At 47.0% G+C, this 24,249-nt stretch overlaps 1 protein-coding gene across 1 annotated transcript; it reads left to right on the forward strand.

The window, feature by feature from the left end:
• Positions 1–14,528: 14,528 nt before the first annotated feature.
• On the forward strand, positions 14,529–22,880 carry LOC104323427 (cyclin-dependent kinase inhibitor 1). The gene is made up of 3 exons (XM_069806853.1): positions 14,529–15,050; positions 18,034–18,482; positions 22,555–22,880. The coding sequence occupies exons 2-3, from the start codon at positions 18,083–18,085 to the stop codon at positions 22,620–22,622; spliced, it is 468 nt and encodes a 155-aa protein (XP_069662954.1). The 5' UTR covers positions 14,529–15,050; positions 18,034–18,082; the 3' UTR covers positions 22,623–22,880.
• The last annotated feature ends 1,369 nt before the right edge of the window (positions 22,881–24,249 follow it).

The following is a 24,249-nucleotide window of genomic DNA, read 5'->3' on the forward strand; positions in this document are numbered from 1 at the left end:
TGCCTTTCCAGAAACACTGCTGACCACACAAAGAAACAACTGAAAACATCACTTGAACTTGCTGGTGCTCGACTATCTGCACTACAGACCTCTCAGGAGTCTTCCTCAATACTCAGGGCCTCTCATGGACTTCAGTCTGCCATGTCCAGCTATGGGAAAAGAGGGAGGAGAGGACCAGCTGGTGTAACAGGTCATGCTATGGAGAAAGGCCATGAAACTAAAGTGCAGGAGGGGAGTGTGCAGAGAGGAGAGAGCCCCAGGAGCCACAGAATCACAGACTGATTGAGGTTGGCAGGGACTTCTGGAAGTCATCTGGTCCAACCCCTCTGCTTAGGAAGGGCCACCTAGAGCCAGCTGCCCAGGACCACGTCCAGATGGCTTTTGAATAATTCCAAGAAGGGAGACTCCGCAACCCCTCTGGGGAACCTATGCCAATGATCAGTCACCCTCAGAGTAAAACAGTGTTTCCTGACGGTCAGATGAACCCTCCTGCGTTGCAGGTTGTGCCCACTGTCTCTGGTCCTGGATGGAGTCAGGATCCTCTTTGCGCCTTCCCTTCAGGTGTTTATATACATTAATAAGATCCCCACTAAGCCTTCTCTTCTCGAGGCTAAAGAGTCCCAGCTCCCTCAGCCTTTCCTCATTGGAGAGATGCTCCAGTCCCTTCATCATTTTAGTGGCCCTTTGCTGGACTCTCTCCAGCATGTCCATGTCTTGTACTGGGGAGCCCAGAACTGGACACAGCACTCCAGATGTGACCTCACCAGGGCTGCATAAAGGGAAAGGATCACCTCCCTCAGCCTGCTCGCAACACTCCTCCTAATGAAGCCCAGGACACCATTAGCCTTCTTAGCTGCCAAGGCACATTGTTGGCTCATGTTCAACTTGTCCACCAGGACCCCCAGGTCCTTTTCTGCAAAGCTGCATTCCAGCTGTGCAGCCCCCAGCATATACTGGTGCATGGGGTTGTTCCCTCCCAGGTGCAGGACTTTCTACTTCCCCTTGTTCAACTTTAAGAGATCCCTGCCAGCCCATTTCTTCAGCCTGTCCAGGTCTCCCTGGATGGCAGCACAACCCTCTGGCATATCAGCTATTCCTCCCAGTTTGATGTCATCTGCAAATGTGCTGAGAGTACACTGTGCCCCATCATCCTGATCATTAACTATGAACAGGGGCCACACTTCAACAGCTTCTCTATGAGGATCTTACAAAAGGCAGTGTCAAAAGCCTTCCTGAAGTCAAGGTAGACAATATCCACTGCAAAGACAGGAACACACCTGCAGGTAGCAACAAACACCTCAGTCGTGGTGCAGTGCTGCAGCCACTGTCCAGCACATCTCTTCACAGGACACACTGCTGATCACTGGTCCCAGTTTATGGGTTCACATATGCATGCTACATGGATGGGGTCACAGCAGATGCTATATGGGGTTGTGCAACAGGAGAGAACCTGCAGTGCTGAACTATCTCTGAGCTGTGGAGAAGCGTGAGAGGAGAACCAGCTATGTAAGCCAATGCACAGTGTCATTGCACAAGGACAATGCACATTGTTAAAAGTAACATCAAGCACTAGATATGTAAACACCATGGCTGACAAAGTTAAGAGGTGAGTGACAGTCTAAAGTGGCAAGTAGGGTGGGGTTGGGCAAAACCACACTGGCTCATCAGCAAGACTGATGCCCAGGACACCTCTGTCACCTGAGCTTAGCATCAGGTAGTTGAAAAGATGTCCCTGTACTACAGCCAGATGGGACACACTGCCGTCTTGTTTCACAGAGACTTGTCAGCAGGGGAGAATCAAAAACTCTGGTTCTCTTCCAGGTTTAGGGGGTTGTGCTCCTTAGACAAATATTTATTGCAAACCATTACAGATGAGCCTTTTCCTGCACTGTCCTGTTTTATCTCTTTTGTATTTCTGGTTCCCTGTTCCAGGCCTTTCTTTCCCAGTTAGCTAAGACACACTTCTCATCTGTTTCTCAGCAAGACCTCCTATCAGATCTCCTATCTCTACTCCCACTCTCCCTCTGTGCTCCTGCTTTCACTGGTCCTCCTCCAGTGTGCCTTCTTCCCCAGCCTGGCCACCAGTCAGCCTTCCACTGACTCAGCTTCATTTTTAACAACCTGCTCATATTCACCACTGCAGCCCCTTCGTGCTGCTTGATCCACGCTCTGACAGTGCAGCACTGATGCACAAAAGCCAGATCCTGCACAAGAAGCTGTGGGTGACCCCTCGCCTGTCCCTCAGCATCCGTTTCTTAGTAGGGATTACCACCACACACCAAGGAAGAAACCCTGGAGAATGCTCTGTACAGCGATGGAGCAGCAGCCATAGGAAATATGGAGAACTCTAAGCCCACAACAAAATGTGGGCTTAGAGGTGGTGTGTGCAGGCACCCCGACCCGAATGGTCAGTACTGGAGCAGCTTCACTGTGAGGTACGGTGGCAGAGATGCAGTGCTCACACAGCAGAGGCAGTGTATCATGCAACACTAAAACCATCAAATCCACAACAACTTTGCATTCAGACATTCCTCCACTCTCCCCACAAATTAGTCAAGTGCATCAGGAGACAACAGCTGTCAAAAACGCTGCTCCCTTCTCACGTCTTTTTTTCCGCATCCCCTACCTCTATAACAACAGCCTGACTTCCATTGCTCTGCATGAGAAACAGTGAGTGCATTATTCATCCAGCAAAGGATAAATTAAGACCATCACAGAAATACTCTGCCTGCCCGCAGGGCTAAGCTTTCTGCCAGACCTCAGTGCCACTGGCAAAGCATGACAACATCCCAATAAAGATAATAATTAATTAACAATCTTTCACACTCTGAACCTTTGAATTTGCATAGCTTTCTGACTCTGGGAAGCCAGGATTTTAGCAATGCTCACACCATCTGTCTTTTGTCTGTAGAGGAATTTATCCTTGTTTTCAGACACCAGCAGGCAAACTGGGTCTGTTTAGCATTCTCACCTAGTTACAGTCAGTACGCTGTGTGCTGCTACTGGAAATAAATGTGTGCCTCTTGCCTAGACTTACGAGAAGATGCTGCGTGCCAATTGTTTTTTTTTTTTTATATTCCGTTGAAAAACATGATTACTTCAAATCTGGGGAATGTTTTATGGAGACTTCCTTACTTGGTAAATAATGCTACATCTGCCCTGTTTATTTGTTGAAAGAAATGGCAACAATGGTTTAAATGCTTAATCCAGAGGGAAGTGGGAAGTTTCCAGCATCACACCTAAGTCTAATCTCCCTCTCTATCATGTTTTTTCCTCTGTACTGCCTAACATGCTGGGAGCGCTCTCGCATTACAGACTTTCCTGACGGATAGGTCAGACAGGAGTGCGGGAACCGCGGGCCGGTGGAAAGGATTTGGGATGGGATACCAGAGAATTGAGTCAGCCCATTCCTGGCCTGAGCGTGCCACTTCAAGTAAACCTCTTCTCTTGGCTGCCTCTCAGCTTCCTCGTATAAGCAAAATGTGGATAACAGTTGTCCCTGCTCTTAGCCAGGTGCATGGAGCTGTAGGGATGAAAAACCCTGTCTCCTGCATAGTGACCCACTACTGTGGGAACACAGCACGCTGCAGTCCTCCGCAGTAAGAAACTCACAGAAATTTGGGGAAAGGTGGAACCAGAAGAGGGAGGAGAGCCAGCTCGGTCCCTGGGGGCAGGTAGTAGGGTGGGAGAGGATGAGAGAGCAAGCGTAGGAAGGAGAACGGAGAGTACAGAGCAGGAGGAAAGTGTGACAAGTGGGAGAGGACATGCCATGTTATCAGGCATCTGATACACTGTGGCTGTTCATACAAAGAAGGGTTAATGCGGAGGAATTAACTGGGGAGCAAGAACCCCTGAAGGCAGAAAAGAAGGAAAGGGACCTTGGCTGTTCACGAGGGGGCCAGTTTGGGACTGGTTTCGTTCGTGAATTTTCTCATTCTTTGCCCCGTTTGGTTTTAAAAAATCCTGTCCTTGTGATTTCCCCTGGGAAACTAGTCAACAATATAACAGCTGACAGAACACCTTTCCTGAAACTGAGACTAAACTTTCCTTTTGTATATCCTATATCCCAGTCTTTGGCTCCTCGTTACTCATGATGTGCCATGTGAACCACTCCCCCCTTCACCTCTGCCTTAATATGCTTGAAATGCTAGCAGGCTAGTCTAACCTCCCCTTACTCCCATCTCCTGCCCATCACCCTTTAACTGAAGGATGCCGATGCCATTTCGCATCCATCTCTTCTGCTCAGCTGGACAGGGAGCTCAGGGACAACACTGAAAGAAGCATCAATATGGTATTTCCATCACATACCTGTGCTAATAAACTGATACTACCACCACTGCCGTGACATTTTCTAGCCTGAACAGTTAACTGAATGTTGTGCCTTTTTTTTCTGTTAAGGAAAAAATTGGCTTATGCTTGTCTCTCTTACTACAGAGCATGTATATCCAGCCTGTAACCTCCAGACACACAGTAGGAATGAAAGGGCAGCAGACAGCGTCTTTGCTCAGTTTCTAACCTCCTCCTACCTAGCACTGAGACAAAAAGCTCCCCTCCTAGCATTTTCTGGAGGTTAGCCTAGCAGTCATACTTCTGTGCCTGTTTTTAATCTTCCTTGACACTTCTACAGCAATGCACATGCCCCCAAGACTCAACTTGTCCCAGCTGAGCTGTTTCAGAGCGCATAATGTGAAAACAGGATAAAAAAAATCTGCCGTCTCCCTTGACGGTACAGGCTCACTTCAGCCCCTGATGAAAGTATAAGCTGTATGAAGAGATGTCCGGCCAACCGGCTAACTGCTTCAGCTGGGGACTAGCCAGAACCAGGAGTAAACATTTGGGCTGGAGACTAGAAAATCTACCCTGTGAAGGATGTTACAGTCCATTGTCTGGGCTATTGCCCCTGGTGTTCAGGAGAAATGAGGTAAGTAACTGAAATGGGGAAACAAAAGTAAAAATAAAGAAGTCCCAAGAAAGGTCCTAATCTGATTAATGTGTTTGGCTCCTGACTCTCTTCTTCTCTTTCAACGTGTCAGGTGATGGGTTAAGGGATGGGAAACTGATCCTGAGAGCTCTTTTTACAGATGAAGACATTACGGTGTTTTTTTGGTGAGCATGTTCTGTGCGGCCTAAGCGTTCATTTGTGCTTCCCCGAGGAGAAGAAGGAAGGAAAAAAGGGAGGGCTCATGCCCTGGTCAGCCTTTGCCAAGCTCCTCTCCTCCCTCTGCTCTTGCACGCTCTGCCACCCTTGGGGGGAGAGAGAAAGAGAGCAGGAGAGAGACAGCTCATTTCCAAACACTTGCTTCATTCAAACAGCTTTATTTTTGGTAATACTACACCGAGGCTGCAAGCACCTCGAGTGGTGGATGGTGCTAAAACTCTGTCCTGGGCACATTACCAGCTGGAAGGATATCACAGGACGCTAGCCCACCAGGGAGACAGCAACATTGGCATTGCAATGCCGGGGCAGACTGATCCTTCATCCAGCCCAGCGTCCCGTCTCAGACAGTGACCAGTGCCAGATGCTTCAGAGGAAAGCATAAAACACCCACCGTGCAACTAATGGCGTAGCATTACGCAAGGAGGAAAGCTCTGCTCTTTTACCTGCTGGCCATCGGGCACCGTGCTGAGGAACGCAGACTTCAAGCCCTTGTGATCTCCCTTCAGCCAGCATAGCCACAGATGCAGCTTGGTGACCAAAAGCAGGCCTGCCCTGGCCCCAGGTGTGAGCAAAATTGCTGGAAAAGGGTCAAAATTGAGCAGAGGCTCTCCCAGTGACGTCAGTACTGGCCCCAATGAGAGCCTCGACGCATCTCTGAGTACCAGGTCTTTCTTCAAAGACCTGATAGACCTGGGGCTACTTTGATGTGCAGGAGGTTACAGAAGCCTTTTCTCTTCTGACTGACCAAAACCAAGTGCCTTTACCAGGAAAAAAAAAATTTAAAAAATCACAAAACAAAATGAAGCTCTGCATTGTGAGCTCCCTCCCTCACTATCAGGCCCCAGGTGATGCCAGATGACCACCCAAGCTGGCCCCTGCCGTCCCCAGCTGGAGGCACCAGGCAGCCCACCACATTGGAAAGGTTGGTCTGTCCTGTTGGATCTCTCCTGTCTCTCACAGTCCCCAGCTTGTACGAAACAGCAAGTCACCTCTTCACCATGTACTTCTCTCCCTCCAGTCCCTTTTATACTGACCCATCTCATCCACACTGGTTTTGGGGAATTCAGTTTCATTCCTAAGTCACTCAGAGGCCTAATCCAAGTCATGGTGAACGATGGCATGCAGTACAGCCTCTGAATTATGGCCTTTTTTGGGTTTAGGCTGTCTCCTATGTTTATATGGTACATTTCACTCCACCCCACATAGTAAACAGACCTTTTACCAGAAAATCAATATATGAGAGATACCACATCTACTCTGCTAAAATATGACCAGCTATTAACTGCAGACATAACAACAGGGGTATGAACAAGAGCTACAAACACTGACCAACAACTTTGAACCCAGATCCCGTGCTGGAGGAGATATCATACTTTCAACAAATGTTTTCTACAGTGTAGCAAACACTGATCCTTGAGGTTTTGCCACTCTGTGTAGTACGTAGGAAAACATGCAATTACTGGATAATAACTACAATGAGAACACTTCCCAGAGTTTTAGGTCAGAGGAGAGATCGGAGGAGGCCAGGTTCATCACTCCATGTCAAGTTCATTTCTTCCTCCAGAAGCTGCACCATACTTAAAAACTCAAGTCTTTCTCTGTAGTTTTCAGACAGCTGAGAAAGACCTCCTGGGCCAGGCCACCCTGTACAAGCCCAGCTACAAGACAGGGTCCACAACCTCAGGTCTGCACCGCACCACTCTAACATGGAAGCACAGCTCACGTCTGACTTAAAGCCCACACAAGGCTCTCTCATGTAGGCCCACCATGGAGTCCTACCTGAGTAAATGCCTTTCCAGAGGCAACTTGCAGCCCAGCACACCCTCCTCGTGATGAGTCAACTCCTCCCCAAAGGGCACTGGCAGCATGCGCACCAAGCACCCTTATCGCCAAGGGTTTAAAACCTCAGTCAGAGAATTAGTGCTGGCCTAAATTGCCCTATGCAGCACCTTAATTATTATTTAACTGAAAAATTATTTAGCTGTTGAGGTTGCCAAAAGAAATACTCTGATTAACGTTTAGATAGGCTTTTTTGTGCTATTACAGGTAACTGCTCGAGCACACTTTGGTCTTACGAATCCATGATCACAGTTGAATAGCCTCATTTTGCTTTGAATAAAGTTTGGACTATGTGCAGCCCACCTTTACTGCTAACAAAACAGAGGTGGAGAGACACAGGCAACACCTACAACATTAAGTGAAACGGGGTCAGGGACCATTCTCTGGTTGCGAGACTAAGCAGCACATGCTGCCTACATCCCCACATTATAGTGTTTGGTGCACTGAACCTTGTATGGTACTCCTACGACCCAATTTATTTATTTTTCAGTTCAAAGTGGGAAGTGCTGCACACCCTGGGGCATGTCATGAGAGCATGTACAGGTGTTTGAGGGTGCAAAGCCTGTTGACGTAGGGCTGAAGAACTGTGTTGCACAGAGGGCACCAAACTTCACGCACTCCCATCCAGAGCGCCAGTTGGAAATGGCCCTTGGCACATGGTCCCCCAAACCATGGCAGGGCATCACCTCAGAGCATGCAATCTGGCCCACACTAAAGCCAAGCCAGGGAGCAAGCTAACACTTACAGACTAGAGGTGACCAGGAATGAGTGATACACTAGAAGTTCATACCCCAGTTTGCAAGAGGAAGCAGTAGAAGATCTAGCATAACCATGACCACTTGTGTCCCCAGCAGGGAGACCTCGGCCATGTTCTGCTCCTCAGATCTCACAGGCCTCCCAGATAAAGATTAGAGACACTGAGACACTCTAATTTACATCCTATTTTTCATGGCTTCATGCCCATATATACATATATACAGGATGAATCAGAAAAAGGAGGCATGGGGAACAAATAACAGCCATAACATGCTGCATTTGTCACATTCCTAATCAGCTGCCATTTTTGCCTGCTCTCCAAAGCAAGTGAGACTTATCCTCATTCACCCTGCTGTCAAACCTCTCCTCACAGCTTCGGAATATGTTGGCGCGTTTGGTAGAAGGGAAGAAATATCAAAGAAAATGATGTTTTCACAAGTTTTGTGAAAACTGGCAGCTGAATAAAGGAAATGCACCCAAATTAAAGTGCCAGTGCAGAAGGCAAACAGAGCTCAGTCATGTACTCTAACCTGGTGGCATCCAGCTGGTCAGGCAAGGCATGCACAGTTTTAGCCTCGCCACAGATCACATGTATCTCGGCTCACTGGGCCAGAGAGTGGGTAAAGGACTCAAATCCTTAAGAAGCAGGTTCATCGCTTCTGATGCTTACGGAGCTTTGGTTGCACTGGTGTCCATCTGAGAGAAAATGACTGAAACCCTTTGGTCTTCCCACATCCTTAAGGCTCCTACCAGCTTTGGGAGAGTGGAAAAAAAGGGCAAAAAATACTGTTAAATTTAGAATCACCAAATGGTTTAGGTCAGAAGGGACCTTTGAAGACCATCATCTAGTCCAACCCCCCTGCCATGAGCAAGGACATCTTTCACTAGACCAGGTTGCTCAAAGCCCCATCCAACCTGACACTGAACGCTTCCAGGGATGAGGCATCCACAGCTTCTCTGGGTAAATTTGGATGTTGGATTGGAAACAGACAGAAGCTGTGGACCGCCTCTTGCGGCAGGACAAGCATGGGCCAAAGCCTGCCTGGCAAAATTTCACCCCTTCTACCACTTGACACTATTGGCCCCCAAATGACCTTTGCATCTTAGTGAGACTCTTTGGATTTCCATAATGATTAGACTTGCAGACACCCAGAAAGCTTTCTTTACAAAATCAATTTATAGAAATTCACTTTCTCTGTATCTGCTGGGTCTGTGAGACTCTCCAGAACTCACTGGGAACATCACACAGTAGCTCTCACCCTAAATAATGGGTTAAATTCTGGATTACGACATTGGAAGTACAGGTTAAAATAAGATCATTTTTAAGAAAGGAACAAACATGCAAACTACAGCTGACATCACTCCCCTGTTCCCATTTTATCCTGGTCTCCTGAGGAAACAAGGCCTAAGTGGTCAGGCCGTTTGTCTGGCAGTTGTCCTCTAATCACTCTTAAGCACATGGCGCAGTATCCACCAGCTTTGAGGAGCAACAGGTCATGCCAGTGCCCAGGCCTCCTTGGGGACCGTATATATTCCTGATGCGTGTGCTTTTTGGTCTGACAATGGCTAAGACGTTGCATACTCCTTTACACGATATACCTAACAAGTAATACCTAGATCTAGATCAGCTATAGCACCTGTTGCCCAAAAAGGGAAAGAAGAAAAGCAAAGGCTCAGGAACACTGTTTCCATCTCCTGCTTACTCCTTTGACATCTCTGCGTGGAAGTGAATGAAGGCAGATGGAATTACAATATATAGCTCAAGAACTCCTCTCCAGAAGTATGCTATTAATTTACAGAGCTTTGTTTTGTAGTCTTGCTGCTTGTCACTTGAGAAAAAACTGACCAAAAGGCAGGCATGACTAAACTTTGCTGCTCAAAGACTGAGCACCAAAATTTGATTCAGGGGTGGCACAGAGCAGGTCCAAGCATCCCCTTCAAAGACTCACAGTCACAGGGAAGCCCTGTGGCCACAGGGAGGAGTGAATAGCAAATTCTCCTGCACCTTTGCCTTCGTTTGCCTGATTCTCAGCTGTCCTGCTGGAGAGCACTGGGGAGAGCAGGGCAGGTTCATGATGGGCAGCGCCTCTGCCTGCCTTTCCTGTTGGTGTACGAACTCTCCTCTCTGGTTCTCCCAACCTGCAAGACCATGTGGCAGGGCACCAGGGAGCACCAAGCACAGCATCAGCAGAAAAGCATAGGAGTGAAGGAGATGTCAATTTGGGTTGACTTCTTTCACCTAGGTTCTGCTTTGCCACATCCTGCCAGTGCCCAGCAAATATGCCCTGGAGGGTCAGCAGCTCTGGCATGGTAGGACATTGTCCCTACCTTCTTGCAGACAGACCACCCCAGTCCTCCTCCAGCTCCTCTCCACCAACATGGAGGGGTGGGCACAGACATCACTGCTCCCCTGAGCTGCCTGTGCTACACTGGCAGGGTGGGGGTGTTGAGCTGACAAAGCAACCAGCCAGCTGATACCACACTTCTCTACAGGAAACCCACCCTTTCTCTGTTTGTCCTGCCCTCCCAGCCCTCCTCGTCCTCCATTGTGCAATACTGAATCCAGCTAGACCACAGGGTTGTCTCACCTATGGGGCACCACGAACTGCAGTTTCGGGGTCCTGACTATCTGATGAGCAGTCACTCCCTCCCAGGATGAAGCCACCTACACCACCAGTTCTCTTCACAAAAAGGACCCACAGTAACCATTCCCTTCCTCCTCCCTGCAGGGAGGGCTCTTCCCACCTCCCTCCCAAAACAGAGGCTCCTAGCTATGCTTTTGCATTTACCACCTCTTCATACAACCAACTGTTTTTCTTCTCCTTCATACAGAATTGGTTTTCCCTGCACTAGCATCTATGTTACATCTGCATAAGTATTTTTGATATTTATAGCAGTAACCTTCCCCTTTGTTTTATACATATGCTTTCTTTTTCAATATTTGTTCTTGCTCTCCCTGCTCAGGGATATGTCATCAGGCAAAAGGCCATGTAACTGCTCCACCTCTAATACAGGGCATACCTGCTAAGAAATATACTTAGCTACATTTTCTACATGCTAACTAAATTACACAGAACATCCTTCTCACTCTTAAGAAAGTAAAAGTAGCTTTGTTTCAGTAAGTGAGGTACACTGCACATATGAAAACTAACAGAAAACCTGTTTTCTGGGGTGAAGGTTGAGGAAAAAGTCTGGAGTTTTCCTATGCCCTCAAAATCTTACAGGGTCTAGTTTCTGTGACTGAATTTTAAATGTGGTGTAAGAGGATAAATGGAGTGTAAAAGATTGTCTAGCCCTCAATCTTTCCTGTGTTTATGTCTGGGGTTTATGTTACAGTCAATACTCCTAAGCCTATTTGAAAATTAATCTCCAGTGAACAGGTGAATAGATAATGGAGCAGTGATTCTTCTCCCTCCATTTATCTTTTCACTTATAGAGTTAATTGAAAATAGGAACTTAGTTACATTTTTCAAGGCACACACTATTAGAGAGCTCTGGCGTCCTGCAGCAACTTGTCTTTTGGTTCACTGGCACTTCATAAAGGCTACAAGTTACAGAAAATATAAGCCCTTAGCTTTGCACAGAGACCAGAACTGATATAATAATAATGTGGCTGTCACTCCTCACATTTATCACACTTGCCTTAAGTTAACAATCCTTTCCCACCAAACCCATCATCCTTCATTTTGATTCAGCTTTTGGTTTGAGCTGTCAAACAATCTCCAGGAATACAAACATTTTATTTTTTATTATTATTTAATTCTTATTGGTATGCATGAAAATAGGAAGCTGCAAAACTCTACACAACCACAACTGAGAAAAAAATATCTTTGTAAAGATCTACTGTGTTGGTGCTCCTGCCTTTCTTAACCTACTTTTCCCATCTAGAACTATAAAGACAGCATCGTATCTCAAAGTGCCGATCCCGATGGATCAAAGGATATGGAGGATGCAACCAGGACATGACTGGAAGACAAACACATACGTACAGCCTTCTTTCTGCTGCAAGCCCTTGAGCCATCCCATTGTCTTCACCCACCATCAATGAACTGCAAAGCAGTAGCTGGGTATCAAGTTGAGAGCGAGAGACATCAAAGGATGTGTGATCTCAGAAATTCAGAATGGATGGCAAGCCTAACTTGGAGAGTAATCCTCTGGAGAGTAATCCCCACTGTAAAAAGCATGTTGCAAACCAAAAGCAGAACCTTGAGAATGAGGCGATGCTTAAACATGAATTGCCTTTGTAATCTTATGAAAACTCGGATCATGATTTGAAACAGCTAAAAAGATGATTCACAGCATTTGGCACAAATATATCCACGTGCCTAAGATAAGGCACATGATTACAGGCATCTATGCCAGAAACTGTATTATTAATTTGAGCTTCCGCCCCAAAAAATGCAGTAAGAAAAACTAGAATTCTGTTTCCAAAAAGTTCAATTTTCTGTGAAACAAACCAAGCCCTAACATAAGTGGCATTGCTACTTCCCTAGGAAATTACTCTATCTAGACTACAATAAAAACAAATGCTGCCAGCAAAACACAGGGTTTCATAGTTTGTGATATGACAAAGGAACAACCTCAAGAAAAAAACTGTTTAAAACACAAGGCTTTCTGAAAAGATGAAGGACAACCAAAAAACACTTTGCAAGACGTAACAACATAGATAGAGGCAGGTTTTCTTAACATTTGAAATTGCCATTAAACCTTAAAAAAGAAAGCTCTCCTTTTCCAGCCTCGACACAGAAATGCTGGACTAGCACCGGAGCACCTGCAGTGAAAATGGAGCAAAAAGGGTCTCCCCATTCCACTGGTGAGAGGGCTCAGGGCGGGATTTCAGCCCTCCACTGGCCCCTGATGCTCAATCTCCCACCGCACAGCCCCAGTGGAGTCTTTCCCTGTGTTGGGGTACAACGGTTTGCCGTCGGTGTGTGCGGTAAGGGCACTCGGGGCAGTGTGTGGGGGCACGTAAGGATGCCATGAGGGGCTCAAGGAAGGGTTATATGGAGGGTGGAAAAAGCTGTGGGCTCCTCTGATGGCAAAGGCTCAACATTGTCCCCACAGCAGGTGGTTAAGCATGCCAGCTTCTGCAACTGAAGGCAGACAAGGTGATGATGTGGCCAGTGCTACCAGCGGGCTGCATACCTCCCTTGGCTGGGATATGTGAAGGAACATCACCAGGCTCTGCTCTGTCCCCCTCCTTGCTGCTGGGTTTGGCTGCAAGAGCTCTCCCGCCCTGGGGACGGTCACGATCCACATGGAAATGCAAAACACCGCATCCAGTTTCCCCTGCAAGAGTTTAGAAACGGTTTTGAAGGGCAATATATAAAGCAAAGTTTTGGCATTGCCTTTGCAGGGGTAATGCTCAGGGGTGGAATATGAAAGTATGATGTAAATCTTATATGTTGGGGGTGGAGGAAGATGGAAAAAGGGCCCTGCTGCCTGATTTAACAAGTCATGTTCTCATATAATTAATATTTTCATCCCTTTCTCAGTCAAACCCTTAATCTTTCTGATCGCTAATAATACTTTTCTGCCTGGTTTGTAAACAAACTAAAGAAAACCACGGCCTTTCTCCAGGTCTTCCCTCTCTTCCTGCTCTTGAACATCAGTATAGAACCCAGAAGAATAAAACCAAGCAGGCCTTTCAATTCAGAAACGGAAACTCCAAAGATGGAGCTGCCCCAATGCTAACAAAACCCCTGCCCGCTTCTGCCTGTGTATCATAACCTGAAAAAAGGAGTAAATAATATAGACCTACCTTGCCAAAAGGAATTATTCGGCCTGCCTCACAAGTCTTCTGAGGGTAACTGGGAAATTAAAACATGGAAACACTTTACTTCTGTAGAAATGCTAAAGATTACTAAAACTCAGGAAAATACAGTGTCGATTATGATGATATACAAATGTACCATCACAGCAGCACCTTCTTGGTGCCGCCCCGTGCGCTCACCTCAAGAGTCATCACCAACACCCACAGGCACCCACGCTCGGTTTAGACCCCCACACCTGGCGGGGCTCCGGTACCCCAGCAGCACCTCAGCCTGCCCAGACCCCCAACAGCCCCCGGCCCCACTACCCCCCAAACCCAGGAAAACGCTCTCAGCACCTTTCCACCCACAACTGAGGGGATACCGTCAAGCTGCTCAGCGTCGAACCCCTGCCAAGCCAACGGGGCCGCTGCCTTCCCACAGTCACCCGGCCGGGGGCTCTCCTTTGGACCCCTGTGTGTGGTGTGTCCCCCCTCACACACACACACCGCCCCGACCGCCTGTCCCTCCTCCGCTCCCTCAGCGCTGAGGTCTGCCCCTGAGGGAGCGCCCGCCTTCTGCTCTGCGCGGGAAACCACCCCGCTGCCACCCCCGGGACCCCCGCGCAGCTCTCCCGGGGAAGGGCTCGGGGGCCCGACCTGCGCCCACCCCCCAAAAGCGAGGGCCTCGAAGCACCGCTCCCTTCCGCAACCCGCAGGCGGGACTCGGCCCCCCCGCCCGCCGCGGAGAGGGGGGGACGGCGGCGGCGCCGCCGCCATCACGTTGCGGCGCCATGACGGGAGCCCGCCCTGTCCCGCCCCGGCGGCACATGAGCCCCGATCCCGATCCCGGCCGCCTCCCGCCGCCGCCAGGGAGGCGGCACTCGGGACAACGTTGCATGGAAGGGAGCTCCGGCCGGGAGCCCCGTGTTGGATGCGAACCCCCCCCCCCCGTGGTACGCTGGCGCCCGCCGCGGGTGTAAAAGCGAGAGGCGAGGCGATGCGGGCCGGGGGCGGCCGGGGGCACTCGGCTGCGCTGCCAGGGCAGCCAGCGCCGGGGGGAGGCAGAAAAGAGAGGATTTAAAAGGCAGAGATAAGGGCCGTGGCTCGGTCTGCACCCCGAAGGGACCGGGAGAGCTCTTTTTCAGCTCCAGTTTCGAAAAAGAGCGAGTTAAAGGTACCTGAGCACCTGCCGCTGGCGAAGCAGTGTGTCTGAAAACAAGATTCATAGCTAGCAACTTTCAGTATCAAAATTGTTTAGGAAAATGGATCTTCACCGAAAGAATGAAAATGAAATATCCCCAGCAATAATTCCCTGGCTTGTTATCATCTGTTATTTTAACTCATGCATATATAGGAAATTTGGAAACGTGAGGTAGCGTTCCTCTGATGCTCTGAAAGTTTGACGCAAGGAGCAAGCGCTGAACTGCCTGTGAAAGCTTCTGTTTCTTTTCAGCTCATTCAAGCTAGCGCAGAACTGGAGAGAAGACAGGAGTGGCCGCTGCCGGTGCAGAGCTCCAGCCGTCAGCGTTGTCCTGCCTTGGCTCAGTAAGGATATGTGTATAGGTATGAGCTTGACAGAATGGGGTCCACAGCTTGTCTTAGGTGGCACAGAAATCACGGAATAAGAAAGAAATGACCCTGCCGATAATGTTTTTGCATTTCAGAAACATTTTGGTCTCGTTTTACGGGTGTTTTAATACACCCACGCAACTCAGACTGAGCTGTGGGAATAGTGACGGTGCAGCTTTGGAGCCAAGACCTGGAAAGAGTCCTGAAAAAAGCGAGGAGTCACGTCCTGGTTCTGCTGCGGCAAACTTGCGCTGACTTCTGTAGGGCCAGGATTTCACCCTGGATGTGACCGTGAACAATGGAAATGACAACAGGCAGTATATACACACGATAGGTACACAAGTTCAGAAGAGTTAGCAGTGTTTGTGATTCATGACATAACTAAGCACATTAGGAGAAAACTTTCCACAGGGAAAGGTTATTCCGTAATTATCCTCTCTGCAGGCTTTTTATCTTCCTTTGAAACACCTGGAAGTAGACAGTCTTAAAGACAAGGCACAGGATTCACAGGCTGCACTGGAATAGCTATACTTAACAGAGCAAGGCAGAGTTTTTTCTACTTCATTCCTATGTGATATTAAAATATGCTATTAGGAAAGGCCATAATGGTTTCATAAATACCTTCTTTCTTCCTAACACTGATTCGCTGGTATCACACAGTTCCTAATACGTATGAGGAAAGTTTCTAACACAGAGAAATATTCCTGCAAAGCACTGTTTGCCCTTTCCTTAGACCTTTTGCTTTTTCCTGAGACCTGATTGCCTTTGAATGAACTCATTTTAAGCTGCCGAGGGCTTGGCATCAGATGAAGAAGCGGCAGAGGTGTGATTGTTATTAGCTATAGTGACAGCTGGCACTGCTGAGTATCCCAAAGGCTGAGGGCAAGGCTGCACACAACCCCGGGAAAAGTTTTGTGTGAAGTTTGGGGATTCTGGATGCCACCTAGAGGATTATCCTTGTTGTTGTGCTCTCGGTTGCTTTTCCCCAGGAAAAGCGCTTTTCCACCTTTCATAGGCCCTACAGGGAGTGAGGAATATCTGGTGGGCACCCGCCAGTTTTGCTCCTGTTGGCAGCCGAGTGCTGAAGGCTGGTTACACCCAACGAGCTGGTGTAACCACACGGCACAGTGCGGTGCCACCAGTGGGACCTGGCTGGGGCCCAGCAGGTTCTGGAGTCCCATTGGACCTAATGATCAGCCCCAGATGGTGTCCCAGACAGAACAGGGATACTCTGTTTCCCATCCTGGAGCTCCATGGGAGACATCAGCCTCCAGAGAACCACACGCAACGTTTGGAAATCAAGCCATGCGCCAGAAGGGCAACCCAGACCTGGCACTCACTGGTTTAATTTCCTGTGGCTGTGGGCCATGCGTTTGCAGGAGGGTGGTTCAGAGCCACTAAGGGCAGGGAATAAGATTTATAAATGGATGCAGGAGCCAGTCCACCTCTTTGGACCTCAGCTGCTCAGGTGTGTTATCAGCTGCAGAACGGACACTCAGCTTCCCCCTAGGAGGAGGTAGCCGCATCCCTCAGTATCTGAGTTTTCTGCAGCAGACTTAGGTGCAGAACCATCTAAGTGCCAACACCACCCAGTTGCTGACAAGCTCTTGATACCGGAGCCACCAAGTGACATTGTCAGAGTAGGCACTTGGGGTGTGATTGCGAGGGGATGCTCAGAGTTCACGTGGATTAGATACAACCCTGCAAAGATAATACGGGGGAGGTGGTGATTATACTAGTTGCATCTGGGTTTGTGTGTGCTGCAGCTGAAGCGCTCTTTGAGATGTTGGAGACAAGCCTGAAGTTTGAGGTTCTGCAGGAGCTCTGCTGCTCTGACTGTCGGCATGGTCTGTAGACAAATCACCAGTTGACCTCTCTTAGCTCTGTCCCCAAATTCTTTATGCCTTTCAGAATACAGTAGCGCCACAAATCCAAAATTTGGCTGTTTGCTAATGTTTCTCTGAGGTTTCTTGTTAGCCTGTCCGCTGCTATGCATCACAGCTTGTGAGAGGGGCTGAGTTTTGTGGATCCAGAGAGAGAAAGAATTGAATGACTTTTAAGATCTATATTCAAGATCTTCCAGAAATTAAACACCTGGTGCAGAAATTAGTGGGTGAATGTATTTGGTATGTTTATGCCCTTCTGGCCTATGAAATATGCAAAAAGCCCAATTTCTCTTCTCAGTCTTGCCGTGTGCCCACCTTACCTGCCAGACAAGGGTGCAAACCCCATCTCTTCTGTCCCCATGGCAGCCTACCAAATGGGAAATCCACCTACTGGTGCTTGTGTGGGATTTGCCGTTGTAGGAAAGACAGCATTTTTGTCTGTGACTGGGACCATTTCTCAGGCAATTGCTTCAAGAAAAGGGAATGAAAATGTCAGGCAAGAAACAGGTGATTGCTCTGATCATCTTTAGCTTCCAACTTGGCTGACACTGCAAAACAAATGGTGGTAAGAGTAGTCAGGAAAGAGATACCACCTCCACTGTAAAGTTAAAGATGTCTTCTGTACTTTACTGATTGCCATCAGCCTTCGTTGTCCTGGAAGTCTTCCTTTTCAGGCCTTTTCCCTTGTTTAAGGTGATATTCATGGTCGGTTTCCCCAGGTAGCACTTCTGTGCATTCTGGCTTTTGCTGCACTACCTCAAGGGACGTTGTCCACTTCCTCGTGTGTCTCTGTCCCCTGAGGGCAAGGCCTCCCTCAGTGTACACTGAAATAAGGGTGCACAAAAGAGGTGAGGGCTTTTCACCCCTCCCCATCCTTCTATAGACACATCCTATAGATGGGAATTCTCACTCTGGACTGCAGATTGGGATAAATTTCTTTCAAAATAAGCCAAGATTTCCTGCGGCAGGATCAAAAGTATCTAGGTTTACTGCCACTCTCCCCTTAAAGAGTATGCAGTGCCCACTAAACTGAGTGTGCAAAGGGTGGCTGGTGGTCTTTCTGTCCTTGGCAGGGAGTTACTGCTGTATACGCTCGCCGGAGAGCAGCACTGGCAAGAAAAGATGGAGCGGAGACCAGGGAAGACAACCCATGCCCGCAGGAACCTCTTTGGCCCCGTAGACCACGAGCAGCTGCGGCGGGACTTCCAGCACATGCTGCGCGACAGCGGCAAGGGGGCCCAACAGAAATGGAACTTCGATTTCCTCCGGAAAAAGGAGGGGCTGACGGAGGGGCTCCTGCAGTGGGAAGAGCTCGAAGGCCACGATGTGCCCACCTTCTACCACAGCTGCGTGGTGGGAGATGCTCGGAGACCACTGCAGCCCTTGAACCAGCCCCTGGGCAGCGGGGACAAGAGTCACCATTTTGCCCAGGTCGCGCTGACTGAGAAACCCAAAACTTCCAAGAAAACAGGGGGCAAGAGGATCTCGGAAGGGAAGAGAAGAAGACAGACATCTTTGACAGGTGTGTGAGACCCCGGTGTGGCTCGGATGATCAAACCTGGTCCCAGCAGCTGCATAGAAATTCTTTGACAGGCCCATAAGCCAGTGTTGCTTTAAGAAAGCGCAACCCTTCATAAAAGCATCTGAAGGAGAAGGAAGGCACGCTCTAAACTGATGGGCATGGGGCTTGTGTTTTTCAAAGGTGCTGTGCCACAACCCCCCTCCTGGCCCTGGGGGTCTGTTTAGGACTTGTCACAGTCAGAGCAGTAAGATAATGACCGCTTCTGGTGGGACAATGATTAGGAGGGCTAGATGTTTAGAAAGGCAGTCTAAGACAGGCAGTGAGGTGATTTCTCAAGCAGGAGCCCAGCAGGAAAACAGGGTTGCCCATCGGATGGGAGGTTTTGGTTTTTTGCTCGCTTATAGGTTTGGCCGTGGGCACCCTTTCCCGAGTGCAATAGGGAGCACCATTGAGCCAGCTAAGCCTTAGGAGGAAGACCAGAAACCAGAGAAAGCAGGCAGGTCTCCTGCTAACTTCAGCTTGGATATTGTACTCAGTGAAGGCATCCAGGAACTTTACGGGCAAATCGATCTTAAACTTGGCCGGGTGGCAGAAAGGGCTAGGTTTTCAAATGCCTCTCACCAGGACTTGCTGCCAGGAGTGGGTTTCAGCATCCATAAAAGAGCTTTAGGTGTTTGAAAGTCCTCAGCACCCTGCATACTAAGGTCTTCTGAACATGTGGCCCCTTATTTTCTCTTCTCAACAGGATTTGAGCTTGTTCAAAAAATCTAATCCTATATACTAGATTTCCCTTGTCCATATTGGAGGTTTGGTTTACCCAGGACTGAGGTTTTCAAGAACCTAGGGTTTTCTTTGGGGAATTTGATGTGAGACACCAGCTTGAAATTGCCTAGAAGATAATTGAAGCTAAGGTTTCAGGAAACACTTTCTGAATAGTGATGTTGATCTCAGTTAAGTCAGACAATAGACTAATTTGCTATTTAAGAGTATGAAACTTAATTGCTAGCGAGAGGTTCAGGAAGAGGTTGGAGATTAATGAAGAGTGGAACATTGCACACTGGAGTGCAGAACAATGATATTTAATGAGTGCTCTTTTCTTCTCCAAAGCACTTTACAGCCATTAACTAATTAACAGTATAATTTACAGGTAGGAGTACAGAAGTGTAATTCAGAGCCCAATGTTGTGATGGTTTCAGGGAACTGCTGTTCAATTGTAAATCTCTCACTAGGTGTGTGGGAGTAAATTATGCAGATATTTCCAGGGGATATTTTTCTTCCGTTTTGTTTTCCCCAGGCAAGAAACATTTCATCAGGGGATGTGGAAACCAAAATACCACGGTGCACAGTTTAACACTTTCCCACATGTGTTTTCATAAGAGAAAACACTTTAGTCTAACAACAGTACCCTTCTCCCCAAGGAATCTGGGTGTGCGAGATGGGCCAGGAAAATCGTTTGCAGTCTTTTCTTTTGGTAAGGCTTGGAGATCAGTCCCTCTCTCAATCCTTCTGTTACAGGCACACACACACACAGCCTTCTGATTGCCAGCTGAAGGATGCATTAGAAGTTTCCCTCTAGCTGCAGGAACCTTGTCCCTCTGGGCATGACCGAAGTAATTCAGGCAAAACTGAGCCAGGGAAAGTCATACCTACTGATATGGTCTGACCCCATGCTTCCACCCCTTTGCTCATCTTCTGCCATCCCGTAATAAAAGGTCAGTTGATGATTAGGATCTGAGGTTGGATTTGAACCCGGTTACCTGCTTTCTGCTTTGGTCAACGAGAACACTGTAATGCTTGACGTTAAGATCCAACAATGTGTGTTTAATTTAGACTTTCAAAGACAGCTGTGGCCCATTAAATAAGTATTGATATATTAAAAACCAGCCATGGGGTTTTGTGGACATTGGCGCCTCTAGAGTGGAAAGAGCAGAGGTTTTGCTGCTGCATTTGACTCCACAGACACACAGAGAGCAAACTGGTACAAAAGTAGATTTTTCCTTCTATCTCCCAACCCTTTTATATACACGCAGTCCATCTCCATTCTCTCTTTTTCATTGTGACCCCAGTGTGGTTCTGCTTTGTTTTCTGGGAGAGCCTCAAATAAAAAAGCAGCTTAGATACAGGCTATAAGCCTTTTTCATTTTTTCCTTTTTTTTTTTCAAGGTTGGTGAACCATGCCAGCTCTTCACTCCTCTTCTCTTCCAAACCTTTTGGCTTGCCTGAGTCTGATACACTTAGACCTTGGCTCTCCTGGGAGGCATTCATAAATCCTTGCCTCCTTTGCTAAAGATCAGAGAGAGAAAATTGGTAACAATCCTGTGTTTTCGCTAGCTGGTCCTACTTCTGAAGCAGATAGTTCATGCAAGATGACTGGGGGGAAAATGAGGAGGAAAGGAAAGCAGGTATTTAGGTAGGTATATTTAAACAACAGAAATCTTTCCCTCCCAGGTCCCTGTGGCCAGGCTTTCCTACTGACAGGCTGCAGGCAGCATCCTCCTCAGTACCTTGCTTATGCCAGTGCAAGTGCTCTTTAGGGTCCCTTAGGCAAACCAGCCAATTTCCATGGACTCTGTTTAGCATCTTAGATGGAGGCTAGACCATCTGAATTTGGCTCTGGGGCATCTGCATCCCCCTGGCTTTTAAGCACCTCTATCAATTTTGAAACTAGGCTCCATTATGTGGGCATCTGAGCAGCTGGGCTCTTGCAAAATTATTCTCAGGCAGAAATGGAAATACCCACTATTTAAGTCTTTTCTGAATTTCATCTACTAAGCATAATCCCTAATGCATTTCTTTTCCCAAAGTAAAATGAAAGATAGCTATATAGAAGTCTTTTAAATGGGAGAAATAAGTAGAAAGGATTAAATTTGGTAATGTAAGCTTTTTTTTTCTTGCTGCTATTCCTTTCCTCTCCTGCTCCACTGAGAGACTATAGTGGGTTATAGTAATAGCAGGATTTGCTTTTCTACTGAGCCGGCAGTGCATTCTCCTACCTGAGAGAATACACTCTCCTTGGGATCATGTCCTGCTCCAGAAGTTTAACTTAGGGCTAGTTCAGGTACCGCTGCGCTCCACTACACTGTGCCATGCAGATGTATCCTTAAGGAAGTTGGGTGCAGGAATCTCATTGCACAAACTTGGCTGTGAAAGCTTACAGAATTCCAGTCATCCCACCAATAATGTTCTGCATTGAAACCAGTGCAAGACTTTATGCTGCGAGGACTTGATAGTTGTTGCCAGTTTGACCCTATAGAAAGCTCAGGGTTAAATATCACGGAGCCCCCGCAACCCCAACTGAAATTGGAGCAAATTCATTGCTATGAATACAAGCAGTTTACACCAGGTAAATCCCATGGACTCTAAAGATCAATAATCATCTAGCTTCCATTTTAGCTAATTCTGCCCTGTGACCTGAAAAAAGTTTGTATTTTTTTGTGCAAGGGTGAGAAGCAGGGAAGGAACCCATAGGGAAACTCCTGTGTTGTAATCACGGTTCTGTAGTTAAGGTTGATTTATGTTTGCACCTGAAACAAAGATTCAACCACACATACGTAAGAAAATGTAATGAATGTTCTCTCCATAAGCCACAGTGCTTACTTGCTGAGCAAAGAATTAGTTATAAGTCAGTGATAGTGCAAGGTTTTATGCAGTCCTTGAATCTGCAGTTTGATCTAATAAGCAGAAATGAAATGCCCTATATATAGTTCTTCTGATGTTATTTTAAAGAGTATTTTTTGTTACTTTTAAGGAGGAAAAAAAAACCTATTTCTGTCTGGAAAGCACTGCAGCAGTGGATCTGAAAGTTGGAGTGAAATGTCACATTACTCAGCTTGCATGAGAAGGTCCAAAGTCTTTTGATCTCAACTGGATAAAAGCCAGCACATTTCCTTTGTTTTCCTTGGTATTACATAGCTTTATGTGGAACATGCTAAAGGTATTAGTTTTGTTCATTCACGAGCTGTAGAGAAGTCTAAATGACTTCTTCAACACGAAAACAAGATTTGAGGGATTTCTTGAAAAGCAGCTGTTATCAGTGTCATAGCCCAAATTCTGTTTATATGTTGTTCTCCAGATCACTACTCGGCAAAGCAGCAAGTCAAAACGAATATGCGCGCGGCTGTGAAGAAGTCAACTTCTTGAAAGCAAGGAGAGGATTGCTCTGCACCGGAGAGCTTGGAAACATCTGCCAAGCTTCCTCAACCTTCAAAAACCGGTTGTGCAGGCTGCAGACACTTAGGGGCATCCCACAGAGATGTTTTCCTGACAGGAGCAGTGAAAACAGAAAATACTTTCATTGGGATGGGGTCAGGCCAAATCAACTGGAATCACTTTGATGAGAAATAACTGGCATTAAAAACCACTGGTAAGCAAGTTTGGACACTCCAGAAATTGGCTAAGGCTAGACTGTATATGAGAAAGTGGTAAACAGTTAAAACAGCTGTATACGTGTAATAATGTGCTTGGACAAGTCACTGTACAGTTGGGGCCTTTCATATGTCGCGTCTTTACATACCCTCTTTTTTGGTTTTAGCAGGGACGGCTTACTAAGTTTTACCATCTCAGCTTTACAGATCTGACACCCTAAAAAAAATTCCCAGCCCTTTCTGTGATTTTTTTCAGGTACAGAATTTTGTGCTTGCGACTCTTCAGGGCATAACTAACAGCACTTGGGTGCCAAACGCTGGGATGTGAATGGAGAAAGCTGAAATTATTTGGGAACATTTCCATTTATATCAGCAGCCGTTTTAGCCCTGTATGTCTGCCCCACACACAAGAATTAGGTTGTTAAACTTATATGATATGGGGAGAAATTTGCAGATATATTCTTGTATCTTTCAAGTCATTCCTGTTCCCAGCTGGGCCAAATCCAGCCTTTAATTTGGGTTGCGCTGTTGCATCTAGGTCTATGAGTCTGCATTGTGCAAATGAGGATAAAATTTGCTGTGCATTTGTCCACTGTGTTTTAAAATGCCTGCTGCTTGTAAGAACATAGTAAGAATGAGTGAGATAGTTTAGTTGCCATTTTGTGCTTTTTATTTATTCTATTAATCTTTCTGTAAGAAGAGAAAGGGTATTGGTAACACTGAAAAGTTCCACATGTAACGATCTTGGTGTTGTATGGACTGCTTTTGTATGGCATTTGTTAACATATACTCTTCCATCACCTACTTTTTATTTCCCTTTTTTATTCCCCTGACTAGTTGGGATAATTGAAATTTTACAGCACATAATAATCAGCGGGTAAACCAGAAAAAGAAACCTATAAAATATACTCTCTAAATTATACTGCTGCATATGGCCTTAAGATGCATGCAGTGTTTAATGAACTTGTTTGGAAAGAGCTCTGTAAATGTCAGGTTTTTAGAACAACATGACAGGATGGACTGCTGCTTTTTGTCTCAAATGTAAACAAACTAAGGTTTCTCTCGGGTAGTAAAAATAAACGTGCTTGCGTGTGTGTGTCAGGTGTACGCACAAGAAGTGGTGTAAGCAAGTCATACACCCTGCATTACCTGCAACATCAGGAGGGTTTAGTGTGTTTCTTTTTTTCCCATTAAGGGCTACAAGTGTTTAGACATAAATAATAGTTGGTTTTCCCCAGAATGTCCCAAGACAGTGATTTCAGTCTGTTTCTGTATGCTGAGATAAAGATACTCAGCAAATTGCAGGATTGGAGCCCATTTCTAGCTACATGCAAGAGTCATGAGCTGTGATTTTCTCTCTTGGATTTTTGATTTAGTTAGGAACAAACCTTGCTCCAGCTGAT

Source organism: Haliaeetus albicilla, chromosome 19 (assembly GCF_947461875.1).
Source record: "Haliaeetus albicilla chromosome 19, bHalAlb1.1, whole genome shotgun sequence".
Classification (NCBI taxonomy): domain Eukaryota; kingdom Metazoa; phylum Chordata; class Aves; order Accipitriformes; family Accipitridae; genus Haliaeetus; species Haliaeetus albicilla.

What these genes read in the sequence shown, in the direction of transcription:
- LOC104323427 (XM_069806853.1), top strand. Translation starts at nt 18,083, where the DNA reads ATGGAGCGGAGACCAGGGAAGACAACCCATGCCCGCAGGAACCTCTTT. An exon ending in AAGACAGACATCTTTGACAG is followed by an intron (nt 18,483 to 22,554) that starts GTGTGTGAGACC and finishes GTTGTTCTCCAG; the next exon opens with ATCACTACTCGGCAAAGCAG.